This window comes from Barbatula barbatula, assembly GCF_947034865.1.
Source record: "Barbatula barbatula genome assembly, chromosome: 6".
Taxonomy (NCBI): Eukaryota; Metazoa; Chordata; class Actinopteri; order Cypriniformes; family Nemacheilidae; genus Barbatula; species Barbatula barbatula.
In genome coordinates, this window is record NC_136765.1 from 25,466,494 (window position 1) to 25,479,599 (window position 13,106).

General features: G+C 37.1%; 1 protein-coding gene across 2 annotated transcripts; it reads left to right on the top strand.

Moving 5' to 3' along the window:
- The first annotated feature begins 1,800 nt into the window (after window positions 1-1,800).
- Window positions 1,801-10,956, top strand: acp7 (acid phosphatase 7, tartrate resistant (putative)). Of its 2 annotated transcripts, none has more exons than XM_079458450.1 (14): window positions 1,801-2,050; window positions 2,149-2,416; window positions 3,928-4,128; window positions 4,206-4,388; window positions 4,490-4,515; window positions 4,650-4,747; window positions 6,800-6,862; window positions 7,156-7,270; window positions 7,346-7,459; window positions 7,535-7,601; window positions 8,462-8,529; window positions 8,605-8,676; window positions 9,328-9,465; window positions 9,537-10,956. In XM_079458450.1, the coding sequence occupies exons 2-14, from the start codon at window positions 2,302-2,304 to the stop codon at window positions 9,600-9,602; spliced, it is 1,326 nt and encodes a 441-aa protein (XP_079314576.1). In that variant the 5' UTR covers window positions 1,801-2,050; window positions 2,149-2,301; the 3' UTR covers window positions 9,603-10,956. The 2 variants fall into 2 exon arrangements, with proteins under 2 accessions (XP_079314576.1, XP_079314575.1); XM_079458449.1 differs by having other exon boundaries at window positions 1,810-2,050; window positions 2,194-2,416.
- The last annotated feature ends 2,150 nt before the right edge of the window (window positions 10,957-13,106 follow it).

The window sequence follows — 13,106 nt, forward strand, 5'->3', positions numbered from 1 at the left end:
GTGAATCTCGCTGTTTTTTCGCCTGCATACGTCAGCAGTGGAGGAGATCGCGGTCGCGTTTTTTTTTTTATCGCAGACGAAGTGGATGTAATCGAAATACCACTGTTTTTACATGAAGATGGTTACAATAATAATCACTGAATGTCCAAATAAACAGCTTACACATGTAAGACATTTTCAAGGATTGTATAAACAAATGGTAAATGAAGTAAAAAGCAAGAGGTCATAACAAATGTTTATCATATTTAATAACAAGCAGGTTTCTGCCACCTGTAAGTCAAAGCTGTATTGTAGCAAACATTCTTCAGAATTTCTTCCCTTGTTTTAAGATCCAGACACTTCTCAGATGAAACCACACAAAGATGAGGCGTAATGACTAAACAGTCCATTTAGATATGTGTGTGTGCATGTATATTTTTAATGGATTGATTTATTAATTCACACAAACATACAATAGAATAAAGTGAAAATTACAACAAATAAGAATTCTAATGATGAGAAATATAAAATAAACGCATGTCCTAATTCTTAACTTCACTAGGCGTGTTTTGTTTTTGTTTAGTTTGCATGTAAATATAAATAAATAGATGCGTAATCTAATTCTTAGAATGAAGAGAAAATGCATCAGTCGACATTCTCAGCCAATGAGCTTGAAGCTGTGTCGTCAGTCAGTCGTTTCCCATCATGCTTTTGAATAGCGCAGTCGGAGGAGAGCAACTGCGCTCGACTGCTCAATCCGACACAGCCGCCTCGCCGTCGCGAGAGTTTTTTGGCACACGTCATCATGACATCAGAGCAAGGCGGACGTAACTCGGACACTTTTCTAACCGGCATGCAGCTCGCGGTGGTCACCGGTGATCGGTTCTGCGCAGATTCTGCTCATCTCAAACAAGCCTATTTTCTTCAATTGCAAATATTATAGTGCATTCTGGGAAAACGTCCAATTATGGTTAAAGGAGAAAAGGGGCGGTTTAGTGTAGTCTTTCCTTTATTCATATTAAGGATGGAAGCTATGAACAAGATGGTCAAAATTTTTGATTAACAATTTACTTTTGCCAGCAAATAATATTATACACAAATGTAGGGTTTTTACCCCCCCCCTGTTTTCTTATTATTTAAGACAATGCATAACAATGCTACCACAAACAACGATTCAAAAGCATCTTATTAGATCTATTTGATAAATAAAAGGTATTATGACATTTCGTTTAATAATATGGTGTTTATTCATTTTATTTTTATTTTTCTTAGTTATTTAAAAATAAAGATTTGTTATTTTTTGTTTGTTTCTTTTCTTTTATACATTTATATATTTTGTTGTTGTTGTCTTATTTGTCTGTGCCAACGCCCCTTTAAATGTTTTTTAATTTACATTGTATGCCAGTTTGTTTTGTAAATCTGTATTGTGTGTTATATTTAAAACAAGACTTCATGCGGCACTAAAAGCGTCTTTTCTCTGTTTACATTAAAGCATTTGCGAATTCAACTTCTGCTATTTAAAGTTGTGCAAATAGAAAGCTATGAAAACTGTTCATTTGTACTCGGTTTTCAAAATCAGTTAATAATTCAAAGGTTTTGTGTGTTAGTCATTTTATCTTTTACTTGTTAACTTGGTTCCTTGCTCCCTAGTTATAAAATGTATGTGCTATTTTCCAAGCTTAAAGTAAGTATCGCGAGAGAGATTCGTTATCAAACGGAGCGGTCTGCTCTCGCGGTACTTGATGTCATACGCTGATTAATCTGCGCAATCTAGCGAAGCGCGTCTGCGCACAAGTGGGGCACTGCCGTCACGTGATCAGCAAATCATGTGAGTTCGCTTCAGGTGATCATGTGACAGTCCGGCAGACGCAATAAACTTGATTATTTGACATCTATCGACATTAAACCAACAGATCTGTTAAGCAGTCGCTCAGTTTAAATAGTCGCGTATTTAAATGCTCGTGTAACGTGAGGTGAACATTGACAGTTGTTTATTTTCTTAAACAGATTTTATTTCCTCATAATGAAAAAACCGCAGTCAACACAACACACTTCAACCGATGTAACTGAGGTAAAGTTACACTTATAAAGAACGTTATTAACGCATCACCCCTGATGAACTCATGTTTCTAAACCTTACCAACTTGTTTCTGTGTGTTGTTTATGCAGTGAGAGCAAAGGACCAAACTATCTTTTGTGTTTATCACGTGACAGAGCATTAAAGCATCAGCAGAGATCACGAGACGGTCCTGATTCATCATCATCATCATCAGCATCATCAGCATCTTCATCAGCATCATCATCATCATCACACAGAAGGTCATGATGAGAGACATGGCGCGCGCGCTCGTGTGTTTGTGTGCTGTGATCTGCGCAGCTGCTGCTTCTGTGCCGCCGGTCGGAACTCAACCTGAACAGGTGCACATCTCATATCCAGGTGAGATCTCACAGCTGTCTGCAGTTGTGCGTATTTGCAGGTTTTGATATAGAAAGTGGAATTTTGTAAAAGTAAATATAATATGCTTATAATAATGAGACATTAAAGTCTGCCATGAATTACCCGCCATCTTGTTGTTCCAGACATGTATACATTTCTTTGTTGGGTTGAACACAAAGAGATATTTTGGAATGATGTTAGCAGTTCTGATGCGCCATTGAATGCCAAATTTAAATGGTTGTCAAGAGTGCCCCAGAACGGTTTGTTTTCCTACATTCTTCAAAATATCTTCCTTTGTGTTCAACAGAACTAAAACATTATTGTCGGTCAATGGTGCTTTAGAACTGTTGCTACCATTATTGCAAACGATCCCTCTTTGTGTTCAACTTAACAAAGAAATGAATACATTACTAGAGGGTGAGTAACTCATGACAGAGTTACCCTTTATTTTTAGGGATGCATGATATCGGCCATATCGGTATCGGGCGATAAATGGTCATTTTTTATGTTATCGTATCGACCAATAATACAATTTAGACCGATATATTATAGACCTTAAATCATAAATAATTTCCTCTGGTTAAACTTCTTTAGCCGCTCACAGTTCTAATCCAGCACAGTTCTGTCTTTCCGTCGTGATCTTTCACTTTACTGATATTAGCAAATCATTGTTGATGTTGTAGATTCAGTATTTATGAATGTGTACATTATAGGAAGAAAGCATATTGTTTGAATTGGACTGCTGTCTGAATGCTTTCTGTCTTGAGACCTGTTAGACACGTGGCTCTTGAGAACAACTTTCTGGTTTGCTCTGAAAGAACATCTTTAATTTGTTTATTATTTATTAAACATTCTACGAGAAAAGTTTAAAAGTCTAGTGTAAAGTTGGTTTGGTACATGATTTCAGGGGACAGAGATAATATATGATTAAAATATTTTTATTCTGTATATCGGCCAATATATCGGTTATCGGCTTCTAATGTTCAAGAATGATCGGGTATCATTATACGCCAAAATTGACATATCGGTGCATCCCTAATAATTTTTGTTTAATGTTTGGAATTCTTTGGCATGAAATGCGTTTGCAACCAACAACACTTGCAGTAGCGTTATTAGTTAACAGATTGTGTTCACAGTTATTTTGTGTTGTTTGTTGTGTAATTTCTTGTATCCAGCGTTGAAACAAGTGATGATAAACACATGTTTTGGGTTCATTCATTTATAGTGCTGTTATTTAAAGGGATACTTCACAAAGTATTAAAGTAGAGAAAAGTATTAAAGTTTGCATGTTGGAAGACCTCATCAGACGCTGCCACGTTAGACTCCTTGAGTTGGCCGAGATAAGCTGCGTTTTGGCCTAAAATGGTTATTGAAAGCACATCACCAATTGGTTGTCTCTCAAATCAGCAATATTGGGAATATTTGAAGTCAGGGAATTCCTCGTCACATTTCTCAAGGCGGTATATTCCATTCTGCAAGCAATAAAACGTGTTGTTGTTTTTTTTGGTCAGGTGTAAAAAGCTCTATGGTGGTCACATGGTCGACCTCCAATCAGACGGAGAGTGTTGTAGAATACAGTCTGTGGGGTGATGCGCTCTTCAGGAAGAAGGCAAAGGGAAACTACACCATCTTTACTGATGGAGGGACAGAAAACAGGACAACATACATTCACCGGGTCACGCTGACTGACCTGATACCAGGGTCGGCTTATGGTAATCTGCAAAAGTACTATCTGTTTTTTAATTGGTTTTGTTTAAAGACACAGTGTATAACTATGTGTGTTTTTCAGTGTATCACTGTGGCAGTGACGACGGCTGGAGTGACGTCTTCTATCTCAAATCTCTGAACGAAAGCTTGAGTTTCAGCCCCAGATTTGCTCTGTTCGGTGACATGGGCAATGAAAACCCTCAATCTTTGAGTCGACTGCAGAAGGAAACTCAGATCGGGATGTACGATGCTATTCTGCACATCGGTGAGAAATCAAAGACTTCCATGTCTGGCACTTTAATTTCATGGTTAGTTTTTCTTTTATGTGTTGTGAAATTGCATTACTGTATGTGTTTTTTTTTACAGGGGACTTTGCCTATGACATGCATGAGGTAAGAACTACACTAACACAGTCAGACCACAAAACATCCCAGTACCCAGTTCATTTTATGCAAAATGACTTACTGTGCATTTTAGGTTATACAGTATACATCTGATCACACGTTTTATGTGTGTGTGTTGTCAGGACAACGGCAGGATTGGTGATGAGTTCATGAAACAGATCGAATCCATCGCTGCATACGTGCCCTACATGACATGTCCGGGTAACCACGAGTGGGCCTAGTAAGTGTGTTCTGATGTGTTCTTGCTTTGTATACACTATGAACATCATTCCTCTGGGTTCATACTGTATATACTGTACAATTTTATCTAAAGCATAAATAAAGTATTTACAATCATTTTTGTAAAACCTTTCAATCAAATGTGTGGATTTACTCACGAGTGATTTCCACATAAATGCAAATTTTTAGTGTTACTTTAAATGTGTCTAAAAGCATTTAGGTAAAATGTAAAAGTCACAACTTATGTTATCTTTTAAGCACGTCAACATCTTATTTCGCAAAAGTGACGTACAGTTCTATCTTTTACATCCATTCGTGTGATTTTAAAGGAGTAGTTCACCTTCGCAATTATAAATTCCGTCATCATTTACACGTCCTCTTGTCATGTCAAACCTGTATGATGTTCTTTCTTCTGCAAAACACAAAAGAAGATATTTTGGAAAATGTTGGTAACAGAACAGCACGACCCTCCATTCACTTTCATTGTAACCAATGCATGTGAATGGGGGGACCGTTAAAAACATTCTTCAAAATATCTTCTTTTGTGTTCTGCGGAAGAAAGAGAGTTTGAGTAAATGATGACAGAATTTTCATTTCCAAAGTGAACTACTCCTTTAATGGAAAGAATATCTGGCAGCCTTTGTTGAAAATTGTGCATTGATGTTTTTTTCGCCTGCGGGACGAAACATGAAGAGGATGAAGATGCTTCGGTGCTTTCATTCAGCTGCTTTAACTGATGTTTAGATAAACCACATGCAGACAGCTGGACGTCTGCTGTGATGTGAGGATCTTAACTTCGGGGCATTCGCAGAAAAACTGGGTCAGACTTTGGAAGGCAGTTTCTCAGATTAATTCGAGGTCACAGGTGCCTGTCAGCATCTTTCACAAATCTTTATGTTCCGTGGATGAGAGTGAACCGACAGAGTCAGTGATCTATATCAAAAGCGTCTCGCTGTCACTGTAGGGGTGTACAGTTGATCTCAAACTTGTGTGATGGTAAATCTGTCAAGATGTTTTCCACCTGATTCAACAAACAGACTGAAGCTTTTCACTTTAAACGCTGGATGTCAAACACGATCTGATAAACATTAGAACGAGTGAATGCATCAGATGATCAGACGGTGTGTGCTGTTTTACAGCTGACCACCAGGGGGATGTATGAATCTGTGTTTGGATTAGATCAATTCAAAAAGCACATTTCTTCCGCTGTGATGGGAACGCGACCCCGGTCGTATACGTTGAAGTTTTTCACAATGTCACCAAATCTGCGGAGAGAGCTTTGACCTCATGACCTCAGTTCATTCATATCAGCGCGACACACAAAAAATGATTTTGACCTTCCCATCCTCTTAACCTTTGACCTGGCGTACTGCGCCCCCTTAATTAACTCTGGATTCCCTGAGGGTGTGCGCAGTTTAAAAAAAACATATTACAAGCCAAATTAAATGTAGAAAGGTTATTGTTCTTCTGTTTCAAGTGTTTGAGGAGGACGTTCAAAGACCAGATGTTAACCTCTGGATGATGTCTGGATTTGGTGGTGGTTGTAATTCAAGAATGTGCTCTTACTTTCCAAACCTCTCACAATTCAATTTGTAATTCAGTTCAGATGTATTTCTGTAGTGCAGCTTTACAGTAAATGCATATTAATTGACTGTAGAGACGTAAGAATCTATTATATAAGATGTTTATTAGCAATACTAACTGTAAAAAATAATTGTAAATAAAGATGATATTAAGTAATAATTATATTTTATATTATTGCACCTATTTTTATCAAAAACCGTTTGTGTAAATTTGGACTATTTTATTAATATGGATGGTTGTAAGAAGCATTTCACTCCATGTCGTACTGTGTAAGATTGTGAACCTGACAGAAATGTAATGGTCTTTAGGATTGTAAACGATTTCGATGACTCAATTGATGACAACTACATCCAATTTGTACCCTTTCGAGAAAATGATGAGCATCTCAATAGCTGTCAATCTTTTAACATTTGTTTGTGAATATGCTTGTAATTCAATAACACGGCTTATGTAATGTTTATTTTTCCAGTAACTTCTCCCACTACAGGTATCGGTTCAGTATGCCTGGACACACAGAGAACCTCTGGTACAGGTACAAGAGTACAAACATATTTATCAATAACTTGCATATGTATAAATACTCATATAACTTGACATATATTTGACTTTTGTGTGTGATAAAATATGTGATGAAATGATTTTATAGCATCTAAACTAAAGATAATGTATAATGTATTGGAGCTTGACATGGGGTACTGCTGGAGAAACCGCTGACCTTTTGCTTCGAAGTCAAAGAGCATTTCTGACGATAAAACTGTGAACATGAGGGAGATTACAAACAACTTTATGAAAATGATGATTGTTGATGTGCGTGCGTTTGTTCAGTTGGAACATCGGGCCCGCTCACATCATCTCATTCTCCACTGAAGTTTATTTCTATCTGGAATACGGTCTGGATCTGCTCTTCAGACAGTACGAGTGGCTCAAGAAAGACCTTGAGGTATGAAGTTTCACTTGGCTTTACATTGATTTGATTGTGAATTATGAAGTCCATCGCATGCTCTTATTTATTCAGGAAGCAAACAGACCCGAGCAGAGAGCCGAGCGTCCGTGGATCATCACTATGGCACACAGACCCATGTACTGCTCCGATGATGATGGGGACGACTGCACACGCTACCAAAGCTACGTATGTATCTGGTTGGGATGTAATATGAAATGCAGATCTAGTGCGATGTCTCATTCACCGTTCGTCCTGTTTTAGGTTCGCCGTGGACGCAATGACACAATGCCCATCGCCCCTGGACTTGAGGACTTGTTCTACAAATACGGTAAACGTTTTCTGTAAAACAACAGGACAGATCCTGTTTCATGCATGTTAAAATTGAATATTGAGCTGATGGATTAAAGTCGGCTGACTTATTGAATCATAAAAATTAAATAGAAAAATATTTCAATTGAAGACGATCTCCTGCGCATGCTTTGTCATTTAAAGACTTTCGTTCAGCTGAAGTTTCGCATTTTATATGCGTGAGCCGTTATAATTTGATATTTAAAGTTTGCTCTTATATTTATCATGTCGCTAAAATTATCATCCTTGGTATGAGCGGGTCACACACGCTTAAAAGGTTCTTCGTAGTGATGCCATAAAATAACCATTTTTGGTTCCGCAAAGAAATATTTAGTCAAAGGTTCTGTAAAAAAACTTACCTTCTTATAATCGCAAGAACCTTTTTTCACCACAAATAACCTTTTGTGAAACAAAAAGGTTCTTTATGGGACCATTTAGACAAAAAAAGGGTTCTTCTATGGCATCATGAGTGTAATATGTTAATGAGATATCTGTATCAATATTTCTGATTTACACTCTTCAGAAAGGTGCTTGACATCCTTTAACATTAACTGTTTCTCAAAGGGTCTTTGTGGCAAAAAAAGGTTCTTCAGTTGATAAAAAAGAAAGAGATGTTTCTTTAAAGAACCTCTGACTGAATGATTCTTTGTGGAACCAAAAGTGGTTCTTCTATGGCATCGCTGTGAATCACCTTCATTTTTAAGACTGTACCTCTAAACATCATCTTTTAAAAGTCGGTCAGATGAACCAGACTTAACCAGTCTAACAACAGTAAATCGAGACAAATAAAGGTGAGGTGAGACCTGGATGACGTTAATATACCATCTGATGTGTTTGCAGGAGTTGATTTGGAGCTGTGGGCACACGAGCACACGTATGAAAGACTCTGGCCCGTGTATGATTATAAGGTCTGTATGTCAATCACAAAACCAGCAATGTGTTGTGATGCGTTCAGATTACAGCTGTTTGTGTTTGTATTACAGGTGTATAACGGAAGCTTTGAAGAACCGTATGTGAATCCCAAAGCGCCGGTGCATATAATCACAGGTTCTGCTGTGAGTATAATCGCTTCAATAGCACCACTGTTTCACCACACATTCATTTTAAAGGGACATTTTTAACACATATACGTTTTCAGATAAAAACAACAAACAAACAAATAAATAAATAAAATACAAATAGGTTATATTTTGTAAGACCAAAAAAACTCATTTTTTAACATGTCATAAAGGTTGGAAATGACAAGAAGTTTTATTTTTGGGTGAACTATTACTTTAACTTTCATTAATATTGATATTAAATGAATAACTAATTTACTCCTTCAATTGAATTAACTTAAACTTTTCATACTGATTTTTTCACCTTTTATAATAAAAGTGAACAAAACAAAAATTCTGTGAATCATGTTGTGATTTAAAATAAATGAAAAAACATTAGAATTTACAGAAATGTTCTTTTGTCATTTTCTCAAGAAGCTTCTTGCCGTTTCACCCTGAGATGCTTTTAAACAACATTGAAGGAGTTTATCTATTCTGACGTGTTATTGGATGATAAAGATTTTCAAACGATTTTTAAGATCTCAGTTTCCTAGACACAGACGGAGAATAGTTTTAAAAGAGTTTTGTGATGTATTTAAGAGGCGAGCGAGGCTCGTTTAGTGAGGGTGAATTTCTCCACGAACACTGGAATGGTTTTGTTGTCCTCAGGGTTGTAGAGAAAAACACGACGGCTTCATTCCCAAACCTCGCGACTGGAGCGCTTTCAGAAGCACAGATTACGGCTTCACACGGATGCACCTGCTCAACTCCACACATCTCTATCTGGAGCAGGTGTCTGATGACCAGGTAACCTCTTGAACTGAAGAACTTCATACCTGTTCATTTCTCTCCGTCTAACTACACGTTCATGTCTGCAGTATGGGAAGGTGATCGATCACATCTTGCTGGTGAAAGAAACGCATGGGCCGGACGCATGGCTCTGAATATTCATGCATTCTGACGGACACCGAACAAACGCTACGTCTCTGGAAAACACTGTGAGTGGAGATCAACATAAATAGGATCCACCACATCTGAGATCTCAGGCAACAAATCCTCTCTAAAGATCTTATGGGAACGTGTGATTCTTTTAAACCCTTTCAGACTAATTGACTCTTTCTTCTTGAATCATGGTAAATGAATCTGGATTTTCCGAGAAGTTGTTGGAAAGATGACAATACAAGACAGAGCATTGTAAACATGTTCATGTGATTGAACTGAACCAAATGAAAATTCCCTCATGACTTTGTGATGCATGAGGCTGTTAAACTGTAACCCGTTTCAAATTAAAATCCAGTCTTTTATTTGATTTCTCAGCTGATCAGCTCTGTTTCCAGACTCAGTGTAGACCACCGATTCTTCTTATGCAGAAGATGGGAAGCATAGACATGATACTTCTTTTGACCAAATTGCAACGCAGTAATACATGTATCCTTGACCAATATGGCAATCCCAGAATGCATCGTGACGAGCTTGACACAAAGAGATGCTGCCTATAAATACTTACGGTAGTGAACAGAAGTGATGTCTGGACTCCGGAGGGCATATTTGCACAGCTCAGGTTACAGTTGTTTGGAGAAACACTAAATGGTTAATGTATTTTTTTGACGAAATCATTCGCCTAAACATGCAAACTACAGCACATCAGGAAAACACACAAAAAAGCATGGAAAAACATGAATTGATTTGTATTAGCTCTTAGTATTTGGCCGGTCCTCTCTTGTTTTTGACTAAATGTAACCCTTGATCACAAAACCAGTCTTAAGTAGAATGCGAATAGTTGTGGCAATAGCCAACAATACATAGTATGGGTCAAAATGATCGATTTTTCTTTTATGCCAAAATACATTAGGATATTAAGTAAAGATCGTATTCCGTGAAGATATTTTGGTGATTTGTCCTGGTGTAAATATATCAAAACTTTATTTTTGTGAGTAATATGCAATGCGTTTCGACAACTTTTATAGGCGATTTTCTCAGTATTCTGATTTCTTTTCACCCTCAGATTCTAGAGTTTTAAATAATGATATGTTTGTCAAATATTGTTTCAAATGATGTAAAAATCTAAACTTTGAAAAATGTTGTCCAAGTTCACTTTGATGAAGTGTTTAAAGTTTTTGTTATAAAATGTTATAAAAAATTTTTTTTAATAAAGGCCAAACGTGTCACATCACTTTTGGTCACAACTGTATACTTAATTTAATACAGAGAGGTAAAATAAGTAGATTTATTTGAAATGGACAATATGTTTGTGATTGTTATATGTTAGCTGCTTATTAAAGTATTTCCCAACATTATAATCTCATTTTTTCTGATCGGTTTTTAGTTTAGTACAGTACACTAGCTCCCTATGTAGACAGCAGTGAGTAAGGTCAGTCCCTCACAAGTATTCGTCTCTGGAAAATGTATTTCTGAACAAGAATGTATGAACTTTAAAAAATCTACCGATGGTACCTGGGGGTCTTTACCCTTGTAAAGCATCAGCTCTTGTGTTCGATATAAACTCCTCCATGTGTCTCTTCATCTGTTCGGTCTTTCACAGACCATAGATGAGACGTAGTTACATGGACATCAACAGAAGACGTGTATTCGTATTACTGTTCTCTATTCACTATGGCAACATGTCTGAGAGATTTGCCATCACATTTTCTTTGTACAATTCACATCATGCAAATGGTTCTGAATGCCTGTGAGATCAGACTGGTTAAGGCATGAAAATCACCTCAGAGCAGTTCTGTTTCAACTTAGAGGTGCACAGCATCGACCTTTGACCCTTGAGCAGTCGTCTGTTTTTAACTCGGGAACTAACCCGGGGCCTCTCACAGGGTCACGTTTACTGTTTTTGCAGATTGTAATTTGTCAGACATGTCCACTGTACACACAGCACTGCTCGAGCTCACCTGTGAGAAATCTTGTGACCTGTAAACAACACTTATGATGTTCCAGTGACCTGATCTTCCGGAATAATGGATAGAAATGTCCGCTCTTATTACACATCTACTTAGAATACTTATGATTTGTGTGTAGTTGACGGTGAACCTTAGAAGTAAAGGAAGGTTAACACATTGTCTTGTTTTCCATAATATTTAAACATCCTTAAGTCAAGAGGCATTTACTTGAGTCTCTTTGACCCAAGATCTACTCTTGTTTTCCAATAGAAACATATATGGTTTCCACATTCAAAACGACAACAATGGCGTAGCTTAATGACGCTGTGAAGGAGCCTGGCAAGATTGGATCTGTTGTCTTTATTTCTAAGGTGGAATAATATAACGCCTAGATCTTTTACTGTATTTGTTGGGGTAACAGTACATCCTTCAATTTGCAGGTTATAATCCGAAATATTCGGTTTACGTGTCTTCGGTCCGATAAGAAATATTTCTGTTAGAATTTAAAAGAAGGAAACTTCAAGTCAACCAATGTTGCACTTGTTTTTGGATAGCTGGAAGGAATCATCTTGTCTTCATGAGATATATAGCGGAGTATCATCTGCATAGCAGTGGAAGCTAATTCCATGTTTTTTAATAATGTTTCCAATGGGCAGCTTGTATATGGAGAATAGCAAGGGTCCTAGAACCGATCCCTGAGGTAATCCAATTTTTGCGTGTTAAAAAATAAATACGACCTCGTGTTGTGGCAATCACATTTACACACTGTCATAAAAAAGTCCGACTGAGTTAGATTTTCTGCATTTTACGCATCTGTAGCAAGCATTTTGAGAGGCGTTTTGAAAATTCAGAGACACAGTAAAACGTGCACCAAAAATCGTGTACTAAAATTTCGGACTTTATGTGCAAAGACCTTTACAGGAAGGAGGTGCATTTTAAAAAGAGAATGATAAACTTGATAAACTACAGTATTTACAATAAATGCTGCAATATTTCATGGCAAAATATGAATTGTAATTTTTTATACACTGGGAGTTTAATATTTGAATTTTTTTCTCAAGTAAATTGATCTCGATTTATGAATTTTTCAATGTTTGTTCTGGAAAACAGTACAAAAAATACAAAGCAAATGATTCTTTGTTGGTCAAGCATATTTTCATTTGAAAAAGTCAACATTTCGAAAACAGCTTTTTGGTTAAACCACAAATGTCAAACAAGATTGAAATAATAGAAATATATTGTGTTAAGCAGACATTCTTTACCAAAGTTTGGGACCCCATGAAACACCTGCTGGTTAAGTTTTAAGTGTCCTAAGTGACCTCAGGCGAAAGGAAAAATCATTTTGTATTTTCTTCAGTGTTATATACAGTAATGAAACATGTGCACCAGGGACATTTACTCTTCAGAGTAATTCAGGTTTTGTTTAGATTTGATATCATGCACGTGGCGGCTCTGTGAAATTCTAGATATCCGGCTACTGTTAAACTCACAGAAGGGCTCTTTCTCTTCTCACGAACGCTCACAGACACATTTAAATGACTGTACAGTGGGATAAGAGGC

Bases quoted from the DNA above. Each gene is read 5' to 3' on its own strand.
- acp7 (XM_079458450.1), top strand. From the start codon at position 2,302: ATGATGAGAGACATGGCGCGCGCGCTCGTGTGTTTGTGTGCTGTGATC. The intron at 4,748-6,799 runs GTAAGTGTGTTC...TTATTTTTCCAG, and splicing joins GGTAACCACGAGTGGGCCTA to TAACTTCTCCCACTACAGGT. The intron at 6,863-7,155 runs GTACAAGAGTAC...GCGTTTGTTCAG, and splicing joins ACAGAGAACCTCTGGTACAG to TTGGAACATCGGGCCCGCTC.